The sequence below is a fragment of the Lipophrys pholis genome (assembly GCF_963383615.2).
Source record: "Lipophrys pholis genome assembly, chromosome: 10".
NCBI lineage: Eukaryota > Metazoa > Chordata > Actinopteri > Blenniiformes > Blenniidae > Lipophrys > Lipophrys pholis.
The window spans coordinates 31,334,033-31,355,049 of NC_137640.1; the positions used below are offsets into that span (position 1 = coordinate 31,334,033).

At 43.5% G+C, this 21,017-nt stretch overlaps 2 protein-coding genes across 4 annotated transcripts; one reads left to right on the forward strand and one right to left on the reverse strand.

The window, feature by feature from the left end:
- The first annotated feature begins 813 nt into the window (after positions 1–813).
- Positions 814–16,026, forward strand: pomgnt1 (protein O-linked mannose N-acetylglucosaminyltransferase 1 (beta 1,2-)). Of its 3 annotated transcripts, none has more exons than XM_080472800.1 (20): positions 814–1,211; positions 1,685–1,787; positions 4,082–4,197; positions 4,269–4,334; positions 6,029–6,142; positions 6,213–6,330; positions 7,161–7,259; positions 7,870–7,997; positions 8,764–8,834; positions 8,909–8,984; positions 10,240–10,323; positions 10,396–10,437; positions 10,543–10,601; positions 10,676–10,748; positions 11,068–11,196; positions 11,840–11,965; positions 12,062–12,171; positions 12,831–12,966; positions 13,185–13,294; positions 14,838–16,026. In XM_080472800.1, the coding sequence occupies exons 1-20, from the start codon at positions 1,092–1,094 to the stop codon at positions 14,920–14,922; spliced, it is 1,965 nt and encodes a 654-aa protein (XP_080328926.1). In that variant the 5' UTR covers positions 814–1,091; the 3' UTR covers positions 14,923–16,026. The 3 variants fall into 3 exon arrangements, 2 of the variants coding, with proteins under 2 accessions (XP_080328926.1, XP_080328925.1); XR_013935686.1 differs by having other exon boundaries at positions 821–1,211; positions 7,867–7,997; positions 12,066–12,171; positions 14,838–15,455; XM_080472799.1 differs by having other exon boundaries at positions 821–1,211; positions 7,867–7,997; positions 14,838–15,456.
- Positions 16,027–18,480: 2,454 nt separating this feature from the next.
- tspan1 (tetraspanin 1) lies at positions 18,481–20,486 on the reverse strand (the record flags this gene model as incomplete). The annotated part of the gene is made up of 6 exons (XM_080473971.1): positions 18,481–18,540; positions 18,605–18,688; positions 18,907–19,029; positions 19,771–19,869; positions 19,996–20,070; positions 20,313–20,486. The coding sequence occupies 6 exons, from the start codon at positions 20,484–20,486 to the stop codon at positions 18,481–18,483; spliced, it is 615 nt and encodes a 204-aa protein (XP_080330097.1).
- Between the last annotated feature and the right edge of the window lie 531 nt (positions 20,487–21,017).

Below are 21,017 nucleotides of genomic sequence, written 5' to 3' on the forward strand. Positions count from 1 at the left end.
GACTATTATGAGATGGGGTACTAGTAGGAGACATGAGGGACTAGTAAGAAATAGGAGGGACTATTAATAGATAGGTTGGACTAGTAGGAGACAGGACTGACTATTCGGAGATAAGAGGGACTAGTAGGAGACAGGAGGGACTATTAGGCGATAGGAGGGACTAGTCGGGACAGGAGGGACAAGTAGGAGATAGGAAGGACTATTATGAGATGGGAGGGACTAGTAGAGATAGGAGGGACTATTAGGAGATAGAAGGGACTATTAGGAGATGGGGTACTAGTAGGAGATAGGAGGGACTAGTTGGAGATCGGAGGGACTAGTAGGAGCTAGTAGGGACTGTTAGGAGATAGGAGGGACTAGTAGGAGACAGGAGGGACTAATAGGAGATAGGAAGGACTAGTAGCAGACAGTAGGGACTTTTAGGAGACAAGAGGGACTATTAGGAGATAGGAGGGACAAGTAGAGATAGGAGGGACTATTAGGAGATAGGAGGGACTAGTAGGAGACATGAGGGACTATTAGGAGTTAGGAGGGACTTGTAGGAGATAGAAGGGACTATTAGGAGATCGGAGGGACATTTCGGAGATGGGGGGACGTTGGGGGGATGTTTTAAAATTGTAAAAGTAAAATAGAAAAATAAATAAGATTTAAATAACTAGATGTTTTTTAATTTAAAAATCAGAAAACTTAAATAATTTCATTAAAAAAAGAAACTAAAACAAAATAAAAGAAAAATCCACTAGATGGCAGCAAGTGATCAGTCTGGAGTGCAAAGTGATGACGTCAACGCTTATAACCTCCGGTGTGACGTCATTTCATTGCGCCATCGATCGCTGCATGTTAGCATGTAGCCCTGACTAGCTCCAGTGCGGAGATTATTTCCGCCATTTTAACGATTTTTGCGGTTTTTATCGTGATTCAGGAGCCGCGGAACTAGTTTTGTTTAGCGGGAAGCTTCCGGTGAGTTTTTCCGGCAGCTCCCTGAGTTCAGCGGGTGGAGGGAGTCGGTGCGTCCGTGGAGGATGTGAGCGGCTCCGGCAGCTCCTCGGAGCAGCAGCTTCCCCCCCTCCGGTCCGGTCCGGTCCGGTCCGATGGAGTCGTGGACCCCGAACCCCCGGGCCAAGCCGTTCGTCCCGCGGCAGCAGAGGAGTTTGTACCGAACCTGGAGGTATCGGGTCTCCAGCAAGAGGAGCCTCCGCAGGTTCTGCCAGGTAACGGGTGGCAACCACACCGGGGCCGGAGGGGTTAAAAAGAGTCCTCCTGTCTTCATGTGATTTTTTTACTGATTTCTGTTTTGGGGGTTTCTTTGCGTATTTTTACATGTTTTTATTGCGTGACTTTACAATTGTTTAATGTCATTATCTGTTTCTTTTACTTGTTTTAATGGACATTTTTACGTGTTTTTAAGTGTATTTTTATGTGACTTTTGGTGTTGCCAGGTCTTTACATGATTGTTTTTTACGTATTATTAAAGGTTTTTTTATGTGATATTTGTGTTTTTGACAACCTTTTTATGAGTTTTTGTTTTTCACATTTTACTTTTATGCATTTTCTTGGCATTGTACGTAAAAACAACACGTAGAAAACTGATCTGTTTGATTTTCCAGGATGCCTGCCTAAATGCGTTTCTATTTATTGGACATGCTTTGTTAACTTCCATCATAATTAGATTTTCTTTGAACAGGCGGGTTCCGTCATCTTCCTGCTCGTCACCGTTATCGTGAACATCAAGCTAATCCTAGACACGCGGCGTGTCGCCAGCGAGGATGCCACCGCTCAAGACTACGGTAACGCCGTCGTTAACAAGCGAGCTAGCTTTTTTTTGTTGTTTCTTTTTTTGCTAGCGCAAATTAAAAGCTACATGCTAATGTTGGCCACAAAACAATCTGTCATATTTATGCTAAAACATTAGCTGTCTTAATGTTGATGCTAACGTTGGCATTGGCTGTCTTAATGAGGAAACTCGCTAGTGGCTTTTTATAGAATCTGTCTTAACAGTCTCTCCTATCTCCTTTCCTATCCACCTTTCCTTAACTCCTTTAGGAAGCCTCCTAACACCTTTACTAACTCCTTTAGGAAGTCTCCTAACACATTTACTAACTCCTTTAGGAAGTCTCCTAACACCTTTCCTTAACTCCTTTAGGAAGCCTCCTAACACCTTTCCTTAACTCCTTTAGGAAGCCTCCTAACACCTTTACTAACTCCTTTAGGAAGCCTCCTAACACCTTTACTAACTCCTTTAGGAAGCCTCCTAACACCTTTCCTTAACTCCTTTAGGAAGCCTCCTAACACCTTTACTAACTCCTTTAGGAAGCCTCCTAACACCTTTACTAACTCCTTTAGGAAGTCTCCTAACACCTAGGAATACTTCCTATAGGAGTTAGTGAAAGGTGTTAGGAGGCTTCCTAAAGGAGTTAAGGAAAGGTGTTAGGAGGCTTCCTAAAGGAGTTAAGGAAAGGTGTTAGGAGGCTTCCTAAAGGAGATAGGAAAGGTGTTAGGAGACTTCCTAAAGGAGCTAAGGAAAGGTGTTAGGAGGCTTCCTAAAGGAGTTAGTGAAAGGTGTTAGGAGGCTTCCTAAAGGAGTTAAGGAAAGGTGTTAGGAGACTTCCTAAAGGAGTTAGTGAAAGGTGTTAGGAGACTTCCTAAAGGAGTTAGGAAAGGTGTTAGGAGGCTTCCTAAAGGAGTTAGTGAAAGGTGTTAGGAGACTTCCTAAAGGAGTTAGGAAAGGTGTTAGGAGGCTTCCTAAAGGAGTTAGTAAAGGTGTTAGGAGGCTTCCTAAAGGAGTTAGTGAAAGGTGTTAGGAGACTTCCTAAAGGAGTTAGGAAAGGTGTTAGGAGGCTTCCTAAAGGAGTTAGGAAAGGTGTTAGGAGGCTTCCTAAAGGAGTTAGGAAATATGATCGTGTTGTGACAGTTGGACCACACTTCCACTAGGTTGCGTAATAATAATTCGACAACGGTGAAAGTTAGTGACGTCAGTCGTAATGAAAAAACTCAAAATTTCAGAAATGTAGTATAAAACAGTGATTTCTAGTTGACGGATATTACATTAGCAATACTTTGATCTAGGCTTACGTGTATGCTTAGATCCTGAAAATCCGTCCATTCATTCTAACCAGGACATTCTTACTGTTCACTCCAGGATCAGGTCGTTCTGCTCTCAGCCTGACGTAGGATGGCACAACAACAGATTAGAACTCAGCTACTCCGGATAACAACACACACATGCAGCTTTCATGACACACGGTTGGCAACAGACGCCATGACCAAATTGACCAAGGGTGCTGAAGCCCAACCTGTTGTCGAGCCGTGGCCCCGTCCAGAAGATAAATGTCGAACCACAGAAGTAGGACACTCTGCTGGTCCTCCTGCGTGAGACGTTCAGGTCCAGCGCTGCGCATTGCATATGGCTAACTTTACTAACTTTGCTAAATAAATGGTAAAACGTATTTTTGCTCTTTTAAACAACCAAGTATAGGACCAAAGAACCGGGAGGAACCAGCGGGCTTAAGGCTGGGTTCCAAAATACCACTTTCCCCTGTGGCAATAAAACCACTGATATAATGTCAAATATCACAAGGTTTGAATGTAAATCAAAGGAAAAGAGAAACTAAAGGAAGCATCTGTGGTTCCTAGGCTAAAGGAGGTTCTAAAGGAAGCATCAGTGGTTCCTAGGCTAAAGGAGGTTCTAAAGGAAGCATCAGTGGTTCCTAGGCTAAAGGAGGTTCTAAAGGAAGCATCAGTGGTTCCTAGGCTAAAGGAGGTTCTACAGGGAGCATCAGTGGTTCCTAGGCTAAAGGAGGTTCTAAAGGAAGCATCAGTGGTTCCTAGGCTAAAGGAGGTTCTACAGGGAGCATCAGTGGTTCCTAGGCTAAAGGAGGTTCTAAAGGAACCATCAGTAGTTCCTAGACTAAAGGAGGTTCTAAAGGAAGCATCAGTGGTTCCTAGGGACTATTAGGAGATAGAAAAGACTATTGGGAGATAGGAGGGACTGTTGATGCACCCTAAGAAAAGCTGTGGAATCACCGTTAGCATAGGCTGTTTTTTTTTTGTTTTGTTTTTTGAATTCCCAACTTTCTTCTAGAGGATGCTAACGCCAACATGGAGACACCGCGCCGCCCGGCTAGCGGCCACAGAATACTGGACATGGAGGTTTACTCGAGCCGCTCCAAAGTCTACGTTGCCGTGGATGGGACCACCGTAAGTCACTAGCGGCTAGCCACACTAAATCCATGGCTGACGCTAACTACATGTTTTTTCATGCCTTGAAGGTTCTGGAGGACGACGCTCGGGAGCAGGGCCGTGGGATACACGTCATTGTGCTCAACCAGGCTACGGTGAGACAACTAGCACCTAGCATTAGCCCGATTGCACAGCCTGTATTAGCATCTCTCATTGCCATTGGCCTGTTAGCACAGCAGGTCTCATTAGCTTCAATCTATAGCACTAGGCTATGTCGTTAGCCTATGTTAGCAGCCTGTTAACCTGTTTTGTTAGCCTGTAACATTAGCGTGTTTGTTGGGTTTGCTCTGTAAGAGTGCCCTGAAATGACTTTGTTTTATTGGACACTATATAAATAAAGTTGAATTGAATTGTTTTGTTTTGTTAGTCGATGTCATTTGTCTTTTTTTGTTAGCTTGTTTAGCCTTTTAGCTTCTTAGCATGTGTAATTAGCAGTGACGTGCTGTGATCACTGATGGGTAGGCAAGGCAACGCACTACGAGGCCATCAGCGTCGACACCACCCACACTTCTGTATTGTGGCGTTTGTCTCGCAGTCTTAACACATGAAGCCGTGCTTTTCCCTTCATACCAACTGCCATCAGCAGAGGCTTTGATTTGGACACACCAAACAGGAAGACCTTGGAGGACGACAAGACACACCAAACCCTCTTCACTCCTGGTTGCCAACTTCCAAATATTAAACTAAACTAGAACAACTAACTAACTGCGTGAACTAAGCAACAAAAACACAACACAACCATTACCAACACTAACAAGCCTAATACAACCACAAATAAAGACTCCCATAATGCATTGCAGCAATCAGCTGCGTGACGCTACAATATGTTTCTGCTGGTAAAGTGTTAATCTGACAGAACCAAGATGGTAAAACAACTTTACAGAAACTTAACCAATGATTCTAGATCTCCAGACTCTCAACAAGATCAATCTCATGACCTGGCAGAGCGTCTGTTGTTCACCTTAGAAACTCAGAAACAGAGAAAATGAAAACAACTCTGATAGTAGAACGTCTGTGGTGATGAAACCGCTCCTGCAGAACGTCTGCTCCCCAGATTGACATGAAAGTAGAACAATGTTCTGATCTTTCCGTTGCTGGAGGTCTGTAGCTCAGGTGTTTGTCGCTCATCTTTTAAAGCTGCTCTGTTTGTCCTCTAAAGAAAGTAGTGAAAATGTCTTTATCGTCTCTCGCGCTGCCATCCTGTCTGTTAACCCGCCAACTAGCTAGAGAGCGTAGCAGCACGGTATCAATTCAATAATGCACTGTGAACGTACCTTTAGCATTTAGCATAGCACGGTTACATCCAAAGGCAGTGTAGCAATTTGCCGTTTTACATAAATGATTTTCATATTGGAGAGCTGACTGCCCATGAGCAAACATCCAGAAACTGGATATGACTGGCAAAGGCAGAGCAGCAGGAGAGGGGGTGACTTCTGCAGCCTCTCTGCCGGACCAGGAGATGGCGATGTTGAGTCATTTGGGCTATGAAAAGCACAACATGCTGACACTTTCAAACCTATAGGTACTGTAGGCTACCGGATATTGAAAAATAAATTATAATTGTATTATAATTAAAACAAATAATCAAAATGAACATTTCATTCATTTCAATTCAGCCTTGGGTAGGCCCTGACTGCACGTCACTGGTAATTAGCCTGAACATTAGCATGCGTTTGTCGTCAGGGTCACATGATGGCGAAGCCAATGTTGGTATTAGCTTGTGTTTCAAGGTCACATGATGTCGAAACGAGTCTTTGATATGTACTGACAGCATTAGCATGTGTTTCAGGGTCACGTGATGGCAAAGCGAATCTTCGATACGTACTCTCCTCATGAGGACGAAGCGCTAGTTCTCTTCCTCAACATGGTGACTCCCGGACGAGTTCTCATCTTCACCATCAAGGTCAGGCTACGTAATCATGGTACAGCTAACGCTAACTGACAATGAGTTAACGTTTAATATCGTCCCGCAGGACGAGGGAACGTTTCATCTAAAGGACACAGCCAAAAATCTTCTTAAGGGACTCGGGAGTTCGGAAGCTGCAAACCTCAACTGGAGGGACATGTGGACGCTAGTCGTACAGAAGGGAGGTATGCTAGCCGCTGCAAGCATGTTCGCATTTGATAGCTTGAAAAAAACATGTGGACACCAGTCATGCAGAAGATAGGTACGCTAGCTGCTGTTAGCATCTCGCTGTTAGCATCTGGTACCTTTAAAAAAAAAAAGCATGTGGACGCTAGTCATACAGAAGACAGGTACGCTAGCTGCTGTTTGCATCTCGCAGTTAGCATGTCAATGCTGTCGTTGGAATGCTAGCATGCATTTGCGTTCTGATACGGAGTGTTCCCAACGTTAGCCTCAAAACAGTGGTGCTAGAATGGTCGCGTCAAATCTTTGGTGTCATAATATTCATATTGAAATGTTTGGATCATCACGTTAGCGTTGCAATGTTAACCTCAGAACATAAAATATTTAGCGTCAAAAGAGTGGCAACAAGACGCTAGCCTAAAAACGTTGGCGTTACAACATAACATTAAAATGTTAGCGATGACCACGTTAAAAAACATTAGCATCAAATAGCTAGTATCAAAATTTTTGCCTGAATGTTCTTGTCAAAACATTAGCATGTAGTTGTTGGCGTCATGTTGAGATCATAGCATTGTCATGTTGACAAATGTTTGCATCTTTCAGCATGTTTCAACGTTAATCTGATGCTAATGTTTTAAGCCTTTTCACACTAATGATCTGTTGTAAAAGGCGCAAAAACATTACTATCAAAACATTAGTGTCAAAATGCTAATGTTGGCCAATTAGCTGTTTGCGTTAGCAATGCTAGCTAAAGTAGCCCTTTTAGCATGTCATCGTTTACTACCGTAGAAAGCTAGCCTCGCTTATCGTGGCATGTTTGTTTGTGTTTTAGGCATCGTTTACGGAGAAAAGAGTTCTAAGTCTCCGTCTCTGTCGAGTTGGGCCGATCCCGTTCTGCTCAAAACGCAAGTCCAACTTGGCGTCTCCGAAGGTAAACCGCTAGCTTAGCATCACTAGTGTTAGCTTTTAGCACCTGAAGTTAACGCAATTTCCCACGATATCTTTAGTGTTTTTTCCATTTTTATGCCATTAAAGCATATTGAACTTTTTTACCTATTTATTAACATGTTTTTTCATGCATTAGCATGTTCTAGTGTGCGTGAAAATTTCTTCGTGTAAAGTCTTAGTTACATGTTTTTCATGGGTTTCAGGGTTTTTATTTGACATTTTTCTTTATTCACACATTTTTCAATTCTTTTTTAAGAATGTTTACGTGTTTTTACATTTTTAAATATTCATTAGCGCATCTGTTTCGAGTGTACAATGTGGAGTTTTCAACATTATGTTTTTTCACAGAGCACGTTCTTGAATATGGTAATGCATGTGAACCCAGGTTCACAAATGCTAGCGCGCTGTTACACATAACATTTTATGAGCTTTAGCTCAAGTTGGCAAGCATTTGCTAGCAGAGGCTAATAAATGCTAAAACAGGCCCGCCTTTTCATTGACGAACAGATAGGTTTCACATTAATATTTATTCTAATGTTAGCTTAGCATTTGGAGGTTACATGTTGTAGTTAACATACTATCGTTGCTAGCAGAGTCGGAGTGTTTGTGGAGCGACGGGGAACTGAACCGACGTCGGAAAACCTTCTGCAGCAAAGTGGAAGGTTACGGGTCCATATGTAGCTGCCGAGATCCCGCCCCCTTTCACTTCAATCCCGCCCCCGTAAGTACAGGCTATGCCTCTTTCACTTCCACCCCGCCCCTGTGAGTAGTGGCTCCGCCCCTTTCGCTTCCAACCCTGCCCCGTAAGTATCGGCTCCATCCCCTTTCACTTCAATCTTTAGCAGAGGCCCCTCCGCCTTTCACTTTAACCCCGCCCCTGTACGTCAAGTCTCCGCCCTTTTCACGCCAACCCTTCTCTCGTACATAGAGGCTCCGCCCCTTTTCACTTCAAATCTGCATCAGCATCTGGCTAACAGAACCAGGTTAGCAACAGATTAAAAGTTGCAAAAGAGTAGGCTAGCAATGTTGACTTCCTTTCCACTCACAAGCTGACAGTAGCCTAGCAACAGGCTAAAGGTAGGCTCATTGTGGGTTGGCTACAGAATGGAAATAGTCTAACAATAGTCAAAATGTAGGTTAGTAGTGTTATTTTCTGACATACATACATACATGCTAACAACAGGCCAATGGTTGGCTAGCAACAGGCTACAAGTAGGCTAAGTGCAAAATAACAGTTGGCTAGCAAAGTAACAGGCTAAATATAGGCTAGCAGTGGGCTAAAAGTGGGCAAGCAATTAGATAATAGCAGGCTAACAGTGTTAGCTTCTGTCTCTAGGGTTAGTCTTAGTATAAGTATTAGTGTTCTTCGTGTGTTAGCCACTGACTTTAGCATTAGCTCTCCTCATGTTGTACCTAGCTGCCTGTGTTAAAACTAATGTTTATAGCATTATCTGTAGTAGCTAAAAGTTAGCATGTTGTGGTTCCAGCTCCCGCTCAACAACGTGTTCAACGTTCCCGTTGCTGTCATCGCGGGAAACCGACCAAACTACTTGTACAGGTGTGCTAGCCTTCTAACACGCTAATTCATTGGAGTGTGTGAGTTAACATGCTAACCGCTAACTGTGTTGACAGGATGCTGCGATCGCTGCTATCGGCTAACGGAGTCAATCCCAACATGATCACTGTCTTCATCGACGGATACTACGAGGTAAAAGCAACGTAAACATACGTAATGTAAATATACTGCAAGGTAAAAACATAAGTAATGTAAAGATACTATGAGATAAAAACAACAAAAACATACATAAAGACACTACAAGGTAAAAACAACAAACATACGTAATGTAAATATACTATGAGGTAAAACCAACGTAAAGATACTATGAGGTAAAAACAACGTAAAGATACTATGGGGTAAAAACAACGTAAAGATACTATGGGGTAAAAACAACGTAAACATACGGAATATAAAGATACTATGAGGTAAAACCAACGTAAAGATACTATGAGGTAAAAACTACTTAAACATACGGAATATAAAGATACTATGAGGTAAAACCAACGTAAAGATACTATGGGGTAAAAACAACTTAAACATACGTAATACAAAGATACTATGTGGTAAAAACAACTTAAACATACGTAATATAAAGACTATGAGGTAAAAACAACGTAAAGATACTATGGCGTAAACATACGTAATATAAAGATACTATGAAGTAAAAACAACGTAAAGATACTATGAGGTAAAACCAACGTAAAGATACTATGAGGTAAAAACAACTTAAACATACGTAATATAAAGATACTATGAGGTAAAAACAACGTAAAGATACTATGGGGTAAAAACAACGTAAACATACGTAATATAAAGATACTATGAGGTAAAAACAACGTAAAGATACTATGTGGTAAAAACAACGTAAACATACGTAATATAAAGATACTATGAGGTAAAACCAACGTAAAGATACTATAAGGTAAAAACTACTTAAACATACGTAATATAAAGATACTATGAGGTAAAAACAACGTAAAGATACTATGGGGTAAAAACAACGTAAACATACGTAATGTAAAGATACTATGTGGTAAAAACAACTTAAACATACGTAATATAAAGATACTATGAGGTAAAAGCAACGTAAAGGTACTATGGGGTAAAAACAACGTAAACACACGTAATGTAAAGATACTACGAGGTAAGTAAAAGAAATGTAAAAACACGTAATGTGAAAACATTCAATGTCAAAACACTTAAAGATTTCACTATATATTCTACTATATAAAAACACATAACATAAAGATACTATGAGGTAGATAAATGAACTCAAAGAAAAAAACAAACGTGTGATGTAAAAACACCTAACTGATAATGCTACGAAAGTTGCTACATCAGTTATGCTAAGGGGTTTGTAGCTGTGGGATGCTAATGGCTGTGTTAACCGTTGTCTCGTCGTCAGGAGCCCATGGACGTGGTGGAATTATTCGGACTGAAAGGCGTCCAGCACACGCCCATTAGCATCAAAAATGCCCGCGTCTCACAGGTATCACGCCAGCTACTGCTAACTCACTACATAAGCTTGTCTGAGTGTAGTAACTGTTTGTTTCCATTGTAGCATTACAAAGCTAGCCTGACCGCAACCTTCAACCTCCACCCGGTGAGTTTCCCATCATGCTCTCGTTTAGCTTGTAGTCCATAGCTACGAGCTTTCATTAATTAGCTATTAGCCTCCACGTGTTCATATGTTGTCCTCTTGCGTCAGGATGCCAACTACGCTATCGTACTGGAGGAAGACCTCGACATCTCCATCGACTTCTTCAGGTACGCTAACACCATGCTAACAGCTTCCCTTTTGCTTCCGATGTTCTTACCGAGCTTCTGTCTCGTTTCCGAAGTTTCCTGAGCCAAACAATCGGACTCCTAGATGAAGACGAGAGTCTGTACTGCATTTCCGCCTGGAACGACCAGGTCAGCTAACGGCTCGAGGCACTGATGATAACATTAACAAGTTTAGTCCAGGGCTATGAGCGCTTTTATGATTTGGCAGCTTCAGCTTTTTTTTATTAATTTTTTTTAACGACTTTATAACAAATGAGTATTGTTAGTATTTCTTTACGGTATAGTAATTTTAGCACCTTGTTGTTATCATTTAGGTTGCATCTTTTGAATTTTTAACATTGTTAGCATGGGCTATGAGCATACGGCAGATGACCTGTCTATTATGTACCAGGGGGAGAACATGCGTTAGCATTTTTAGCATCCTGAGCCCGATTACGATTGTTTCCAGGGCTACGAGCACACGGCGGATGACCCGTCTCTTCTGTACCGGGTGGAGAACATGCCGGGACTTGGCTGGGTGCTGAAGCGAAGCCTCTACAAGGATGAGCTGGAGCCAAAATGGCCGACACCCGAGAAGGTGAGCTAGGGTGTCGGCTTCTGATGCCATTAAAACATTGGTAATGTTGGGAAAAGCTAATGTGGGCTGCTTTGCAGAGTCATGGTATGTTTGTACACCTTGTGCTAATGCTAACTGCTAAGCTTGCCAAAACGTTACGTGTTTAATGTCTGGACGTGTGGATTAACAGCTATGCTAACATGCTAGCTGTGGGACTGAGACCTGTGGATGCTAACATGTTGGTGCCAACATGCTAGCTGTGGGACTAGGACATAGGCCTGTCGCGATAATCAATAAATCAATTAATTGCACGATAATTAAAAATGAGGTGGATCAGTTTTCCAGGCTGGCACACCTGAGAGCAGCATGAGACTCCGTGAGGAGGAGAGGGGGACATGAGGTTGTTTGATTCTTTATTTTGGATATTTACAATCTCTTTTTTCACAATACAATATCAATTTGTAATATTCTTCAGATATAAAAGTTTATTTATCTTTAAAAGGGTATACTTGCATTATTATACCATTATTAATATATTAGTGGAAAAATGGTATCAAAACGGCAATATTATCGTTTATCGCAATAATTTCTGGGACAATTTATCGTCCAGCAGAATGTGTTATGGTGACATGTGGATGCTAACATGTTGATGCCAACATGCTAGCTGTGGGACTGGGACATGTGGATGCGGATGCCAGAGCAGCGTCGTGGACGAGAATGCGTAATTCCCGATGTTTCTCGGACGTACCACTTCGGAATCATCGGACTCAACATGAACGGATATTTCCATGTGAGTTTTTTCATGAAGTTTTTAGTTCTCTGGACGTTTTACAAAGCTTCTAAAACTGTGCAATGTTTTGGTAAAGATTTGCGATGTTTGTTGCAGGAAGTTTACTTCAAGAAGCACAAGTTCAACACAATTCCGAATGTTGTCATGAAAAATGTGGCAAGTGTCAAGAAAGATGCGTATGAGGCCGAAATCCATGCGCTGCTCAGGTAACATGCTAACGTGCTAATGCTAACTTGATAACATGCTCATGCTCACGCTCACAGATCAACAAATAACGTACCAAATGCGAACAAATTCACATAACGTGCTAACATGATAGTACTAGCAAATCCACATAACGTGCTAACTGCTAACCGATACACCTGACATGCTATTGCTAATAGAGACAATTTGTGTCGCTAACTTGCTCGCTGTCTGCTGAGGTGACTACTGTTAACATTCTAACTGCTCCTATTTTTCCTCATTCAGCGTGTAGCAGTTCTATTGTTGCTATGCTAGGGCAACCTTTGTTTTCAAAATATAGCAGAACTATTGTAGCTAAATTAGTGCTAATATTTTGTTAGCATGTAACATTTCGATAATTGCTTTGCTAATAACTGCTAGCTTAGCAATGAAAGGCGCATCTTTGCTGCTATTGACGCATTACTGTTGTGCTGATAGCATTAACTCACCAGTTCTTTCATAGCTACACAAGTCACGTTTTGTCTCGTGTGAGCGAGCGCTAACTTTCCTTGTTTGCATGAAGTAGTTCTATGGTTGCTATGCTACCGCTATTTATCTTAAACAGATATCAATTCTGCTGATGCGAAGCTGCTGTTAGTCGCTCTGCGTGAATGCTCAGCTAACATTGGTGTGTGTGCTACAGGAGCGCGGAGGTTCTGGATCACGCTAAAGATCCGTGCTCGGATTCCTTCGTTCCCGACTCAGATGGAAAAACCTACGTGATGTTCATCAGGATGGAGTCTGAGTCAGACACCAGCACCTGGACACAGCTAGCTAAGGTACGCTAATGACAAAATACTAATGCTAAAAATGGCTAATGGCTAAATACCAATGCTCTAAATAGCTAATGGCTAAATACTGATGCTAAAAATGGCTAATTGCTAACCGCTGATGGTTAGAATTGGAAAACAACAAATGGCTAACAGTGTTTGCATGAGCGCCCAGCACCAGCTGATTCTTCTTCTTGTTCCTCTGGTCCTGGTCTTCCTGGTCTCAGTGCCTCCATGTTTGGGACCTGGATGTGCGGGGGAACCATGCTGGACTGTGGAGACTCTTCAGAAAGAGAAACCACGTCCTTGTCGTCGCTACACCAACATCCCCATACTCGTAAGAACCGCTACGCTACGTATTAGCATGTGAGCTTCATTAGTGTCTAAGCTAATTTTGCATGTCAGCTTTGTTAGAATGTCAGTACTGTTAGCATGTAAGACGTTAGCATAGCATGCATGATGTTAGCATAGCATGTATGGTGTTACTATGTCAGCTTTATTGTGTCAGTTGTGCTAGCATGTTAGCCCTTATAGCATGTGTGAAATTATAGCATGTCAGTGATGTTGGCACATCAGCTAGCTATATATGTAGTATGTACCATGTTAGCATTTAGGAATGTGTTAGCATGTCAGCTACATTAGCATGTCAATAGCATTAGCATGTTTGAATGCATGTTGTCAGCATTTCAGGATTTTCTTCAGCATCTCAACTACATTAACTTGTCAGATACATTAGTACACTGAACAAAAATATAAACGCATTTGTTTTTGCTCCTATTTTTCATGAGCTGAACTCAAGACTTTTCTTTTGTATGCAAAAGACCCATTTCTCTCAAATATTGATGACAAATCTGTCTAAATGTGTTGGTGAGCACTTCTCCTTTGCCGAGTTAATCCATCCCACCTCACAGGTGTGGCAGATCAAGATGCTGATTAGACGTATGAATATTGCACAGGTGTGTCTTAGGGTGGCCACAATAAAAGACCACTCTGAAATGTGCAGTTTTGCTTTATTGTGTGGGACTGGGGGGGTCGCAATGGAGTGTGACCACCATTGTCCTCCCGCAGTGCAACACATCTCCTTCACATAGACTTGATCAGGTTGTTGATTGTGGCCTGTGGAACCCTCTACAATGGCTATGCCAGGTTGCTGGATATTGGCCGGAAGTGGAACACGCTGTCGTCTTTGCCGATCCAGAGCGTCCCAAACATGGAGATCAGGTGGAGATCCTGATGAGGACGAGGAGCTGCAGTCAGGTGGAGACAGTTTGTGCAGAATGTCTTTGGTCCTGCAAAGCGATGGTTGCAGCAGCTGTCCAGGTGGCCGGTCTCAGACCATCATGGAGGTGAACATGCTGGAGGTGGAGGTCCTGGGCTGGTGTGGTCACACCTGGTCTGCGTTGGTGAGGACAGTTGGATGCACTGCCAAATTCTCTGAAACGTCTTTGGAGACGCTCATGGTGGAGAAATGAACCTTTAATTGACGGGCATCAGGTCTGGTGGACAATTCCTGCAGTCAGCATGTCAACTGGACGCTCCTCAAAACCTGTGACATCATCGGCAGTAGCTGTGACCTCAGACTGCACATTTCAGAGGGACTTTTATTGTGGTAACCCCAAGACACACCTGTGTAATATTCCTGCTGTCTATCAGCATCTTGACCTGCCACACCTGTGAGGTGGGAGGAGTCATCTCAGTGCTCACTAACACACATTTAGACCGATCTGTCAACAATAGAGAGAAATGCCTGTTTTGTGTTTTACATCTTTGAGTTCAGCTCATGAAAACTGGGAGCAAAAACAAAAGTGTTACGTTTAGATTTTTGTTCAGTAGCATGTGAGCTACGTGTTAGCAACCAATGCTCTCGTTTGTCCCATTAGCGTGAAGAAGCCGGCAGGTGTGACTCCGATCCACCTGGAGGCTCCGCCCCCCCGAGAGGACAACGCCCCTGTGGAACCCGGCTAGCCATGCTAAAGCCAGCCGGAGCTACCTGGCTAACTCTGAGGATGATGGCGGCGTTCCAAGCTAGCTACCTTTGGTGTGAAGTAGCTAACACTACAGACTGCTAATACCAGAGGATGGTAAGCTCACTGATGGACACGTGGCTAGGCCTGACCTAGCGAGCACCGTGCTACGTGGAGAAGCTAACATGATGAACGCTACTTGATGAGATGCGAGCCTGCAGACAAACAGCTAGCTCCGCTCAACACTGAAAAGCTAACACTAGCTAAAATGCTAGGTTACATTCTGTTTTTATTTTGTTGTGTTTTTAGCTTATCTATTTATTTGATGCTAACAAGCTAGCCATTTTTGTTTTGTTTGTTTTAACTATGCTAATGATGTTCACACTTACGCACAAAGTTTATGGTCACGTACCTGTTACCATCGGAATGTTAGCATTTGTAATATGTCCCAAATCTTGAGTGTTTTGAGACGTGAGCTGTTAGCAGAAGTGAGCTCTTTTTTCTTACAAAAAAAATAAAGTTTCTACAAAGTTTCCTGAGACGTATTTCTGTCCCGTCACATAGATAAATGGTTACGCTTACATTTGAGATTTTTTCATAGCATTAGCTTTCCTCGTGTGGATGCTAGTGTGTTAGCATGAGCAAATTCCTAAAACTACAAAATAAATAACATTCAGAAATGCTTTCATTGTGAAAATAACTGGAATTGCTGAACTTGACAGATTTGTTACGCTATACTCAAAATGAACTCAAAATACCACAAGAATGTTTAAAATTATTAAAATTAGCAAAACAAATAGTTTAAACCTGATTGATAAAAGTTGCTATATAATGTTAGCATTAGTTTTTCGACTGTGGTTACTACAGCGCTAGCGTTAGCTTTCCTCTTCAGTGACCTTGACTTTGTGGTTTGTGGTTAGATGGTTTAGCGTAGTCACGGACATGCTAGGTAAATTACTGGTGAGGTGCATTGTGGGAAAACATGCAAATGTTAATGGGAAGCTTGCGCTGAGAGTCGGAGCTGATTTTCAGTGACAACTTGTACAGTATGTTGAGAAATGCAAATGTGGAATAACACAAAGAATACTGCTGAATAAGCTCAATTAAAAAAAAACACAAATTGCTGACTGTTGACAATGTTGAAAATAGCAGAGAAAACACAATCGGAAAAAATGCTAAATAAGCATAAATATAGCGTTAGAAAACTTGTACCGCAGCGAAATAGCTAACAATGACTAATCTAGCGTAAAACAGGAAAAAGTCACTGAAGACAACATCATGAATTGCTGCACCTGAGACTCGTCCTCCGGTCGCCTTCGATCAACAACCAAACTCCAGAGACGTTCATTTGATGCCGTAAGAAGCTGTGGAGCTCCTGCAGCCAGAGTTACAGAGTTCTACAGGGCGGAGCCGCAGCAGGAACCAGCAACACGGAGTTCCACAGGGCGGAGCCGCAGCAGGAACCAGCAACACGGAGTTCCACAGGGCGGAGCCGCAGCAGGAACCAGCAACACGGAGTTCCACAGGGCGGAGCCGCAGCAGGAACCAGCAGCAGGAACCAGAAACACGGAGTTCCACAGGGCGGAGCCGCAGCAGGAACCAGCAACACGGCGTTCCACAGGGCGGAGCCGCAGCAGGAACCAGCAACACGGAGTTCCACAGGGCGGAGCCGCAGCAGGAACCAGCAGCAGGAACCAGAAACACGGAGTTCCACAGGGCGGAGCCGCAGCAGGAACCAGCAACACGGCGTTCCACAGGGCGGAGCCGCAGCAGGAACCAGCAACACGGAGTTCCACAGGGCGGAGCCGCAGCAGGAACCAGCAGCAGGAACCAGAAACACGGAGTTCCACAGGGCGGAGCCGCAGCAGGAACCAGCAGCAGGAACCAGAAACACGGAGTTCCACAGGGCGGAGCCGCAGCAGGAACCAGCAACACGGCGTTCCACAGGGCGGAGCCGCAGCAGGAACCAGCAACACGGCGTTCCACAGGGCGGAGCCGCAGCAGGAACCAGCAGCAGGAACCAGAAACACGGAGTTCCACAGGGCGGAGCCGCAGCAGGAACCAGCAACACGGCGTTCCACAGGGCGGAGCCGCAGCAGGAACCAGCAACACGGCGTTCCACAGGGCGGAGCCGCAGCAGGAACCAGCAGCAGGAACCAGAAACACGGAGTTCCACAGGGCGGAGCCGCAGCAGGAACCAGCAACACGGCGTTCCACAGGGCGGAGCCGCAGCAGGAACCAGCAACACGGCGTTCCACAGGGCGGAGCCGCAGCAGGAACCAGCAGCAGGAACCAGAAACACGGAGTTCCACAGGGCGGAGCCGCAGCAGGAACCAGCAACACGGCGTTCCACAGGGCGGAGCCGCAGCAGGAACCAGCAACACGGCGTTCAACAGGGCGGAGCCGCAGCAGGAACCAGCAGCAGGAACCAGCAACACGGAGTTCCACAGGGCGGAGCCGCAGCAGGAACACTGAGTGACGACCACGGCTAACAGGGGAGCTAACTCTACGTGCTCCGCTAGCGTGGCAGTGAACCAGAGCGACAAATGACTGACATCTTTGACCAGGATGAACACGACCCTGAAACAGGTGGCGAGTGACGTGGTGATGATCACGTCTGACACAGCAGAGCTCCAGAACCGTGCGCGCTTTGCTAACTCAGCTTGAAGAGGAGGAACGGCGCATGGCTAGCATCGCTCACGATAACACCGCTCTGAGACAGGAAGTGGAGCCACTCTGGAGCCGTGGCGAGAATCAGGAGAATCCAGGAAGACGCTGAAGGACCAGAAACCAACAGTCGTCCTCCGGCTCCCGTCCTTCATTAAGCATCTGATCCTCCTCCCCATGCAGCCCCTCTGACATGTCCTGTTTGGCTATGTCAGAATAAAAGCCTCCACCATTAACAGTGGACATAACAGAAAGTGCTTATTGTCTGTCGAGGGTGTTTGAGACATTAGTATAGCCAGAGTGCAGTTCTCTTTAGTATTGATTACATTTGTTCTCTATAATAGAAGTGGTTGAAATTGCAGCGCAGTACACTACTTTTATCAAAACATATACGAGTAAAAGTTCTGAGTTTCAAAACCACTACACAAAAAGATGACTCAATTACAGTAACGCGAGTAAATGTATTTTGTTACGTTCCTCCTCTGCCTCTGGTATACGTGTGCGTATATGTGTGTATAAATAGTGATCTGTAACCAGCTGACCAGCTATTTACAAACCTGTTTATTATATCAATGAAACTTTAACAAAACTTTGAATTAAAAAATAAACACGAGAAAAATTTTGAAAAAAATGAGAATGTAGTTAAAAGCAGAATATTCAAAAACTGAAATATAATAAACATACAAATTTACTTCTTATAATTGCTAAGAAGGCTAAAAGCAACAAAACTAAACTACAAAAATTATGAAATGCATATTAAAATTGTGAAAATAAAAGCTAGCAGTAAAGAAAACCCTGTTGGAATTATTTATTCACGTATTTATTGTCTCACATCGTGTTTTATTTCCTTCGCATTAGCTTTAGCTCATCTTAGTTTTAGCTGCTGTTAGTTTTAACCATCATTGTTGTCGAGGTGACAGTACAGAAACATGGAGACTGTCATGGCGGCAATCTAAAAAAAAAAAAAAATAGCATTAGCACCTGTGATAATAGTGCGTTAAGTAAGTTAGCATTACCTCCAATATTCCGATTCCAGCTGCGATCCCGCCTACGATGTTAGCATGTTCTGTTAGCATCTGAAGGATCGCTCGGAAGCAGCCCTGAAGAAGAAAGCTAGCATGAAAATGCTAACTAACACATGCTGTTGGATTTGGCTAGCTCGTTAAATTTAAACAAAATCTAGCTTTAGCCACATTTGATTTGGTGTTAGCTTGCTAAGAAGCACTTCCAGCTCTGCCTGCTAACTGTAATGTAACCTAGCCATCTGTTAGCATTTGCTTGAGCTACAGCAGTTGGCTGGCGTTAGCGTGCCAGCTACCTGCATGTTGCTGCGCGCAGCCTCAGCGAGGTTGCAGGGGGCAGCGCTTCGGCAGCAGCTAGGCGGGAACGTTCCGGCAGTTAGCTCGAAGTCCGCATAGCTGGAGTAACCACAACAAGCTAGCTACAGAGAGGGAAAAAGAAAACTTCATTAGCATTTTGAGTTATCTTAGCGTTTTGCAATAACTCAGCATTCCTTACCAACAACACTAGTATTTTGAGCTAACATAGAATTTTAAAGTGAATTTTAAGTTCTGAAGCTTGGCATTGTCAGATATAGCAGCAGTTAGCAGTGTTGTACCTGAACTCGTTCAGTGAACGCTCGTTCATGAACTCGTTCAGATTTTAGGTGAACGTGAACTGAACGTTTTGTATTTCTGCCTGATGAACGTCACTGTGAGCAGCGCTCACTCTGGCGTTTGTGAACGGCGCTCTCACAGTTCAACGTTGTTGAAGAGGGTGATTTCAATCGAGCTAAAACTCACCGTAAACGGGCCTTAACATGTCGGGGGGGGAAACAGCCGATCTGGCAACAGCAGCCACCAGAGTGGCTCCACTGCCTGTGTCATCAACATGTGGAGCATCACGACAAAAACAAGTAGAAGACAGCTGCAGCTGATACTAGTGAGGACTGACTGGGGGGGAACAACGGGGAAATACCAGGATTCTGAGGGTACCAGCTCACAGCAACATGTTGGAAAAAGAACTATGAACTGGTTCATTTTTGGAACTATGAATTTAGAACTATGAATTTAGAACTATGAACTGAACTAGTTCCTTTTAAAATTTGTGAACTGAACTTTGAACTGGTTCGTGTAGAAAGTGAACTTTCCCAACACTGGCAGTTAGCATTGTGCGGAGTTACCTCACTCATCGTAGCATTCCAGACCTTCGTCACCATTGGCTCGGTTCCATAATCTTTGCGCAGCATCTCAGTCGCTAACGCTCGTATGATTCCCTCCGCCTGCAAACATGAGTTAACATCGTTAGCACTGTTATTTGCTAGCTTTAGACAATATTAATGTAAAAACCAGAAACTTTACAAAGTATTGTTTACAAACTGTCCAACAGAAGAATTGGCGGGACTTACGAAGGATGAGTACGCTAATGTCACAACTCCGGATGCAATGTTAGTGACAAACACGGCCAGAACCACCGAGAAGAACTGCGAGGAAAAACACATTAACAAACACGTACAAACATCGTAAATGGAGATAGCATCATCACACAAATGGTACGACGGTTTAATGCTAGTGCCAGGCTAGTGTTATGTTTCATGCTAGCTACATGCTAATTTTATATCAATTTCACCTTACAGGCTAGTTTCATGCTACTCTATTAATAATATCTCTTACTTTTACGTTAGCCCAAATAGCTAGTACTACGTAGCTGTGCGTTAGCACTCACCGCTAGCAGCTGACACTTGCTTTGTCGTATGGCTCCGCCTCCTCCCAGAAGCCCCAGCATCAGAAGCCCCGCTCCCAGCACAGCGCAGAGGATGCTAACGTTGATTGTGTGCCGGGAGAATGGTGCCAGCATGCGCAGAAAGTAGCTTCCGTCCACGCAAGCCCAGATTCCCATGGTTAGCAGCGCCAGTCCGGCTAGCTAGCAGGTTATCATCACAGGCCAATACTGTTAGCATCATTAGCAGTTTTCTCTAACTTATCTCTTCCTTTTCTATCAACTCAACTTTTCTAGTGGTTAGCTTTAGCATTTACAAGTGTCAATGCTAATTACTTGGAAATATCAGTGGTATGGTTACAGAAAACGTACTTACGGAGATCAAAAGGTTGAGGAGGAACATCGCTAGCTTAAGCAACGTGACGCAGCCCATCGCGATCTGCCACAAACTGCATTAGCTAACAAGTGCTAACAGACACTAGCAAAACACAATTGTGAACAGGGCATGTTGGGCTTGAATAGCTTGATAACGTTTTTAGCTTTCTTTAGCTTTTACTCTTACAGAAATTGCTACATTTGCTAACAATATTAAAAAAGCTAAAATTGCTACACTTCCTATGGTTGCTAAAAATAAAATAATATTGAAATTGCTAAGCTGCAAAAAATTGCTATTCTTTCTAATATTGATAAAGAAAGCTAAACTTGGTAAAA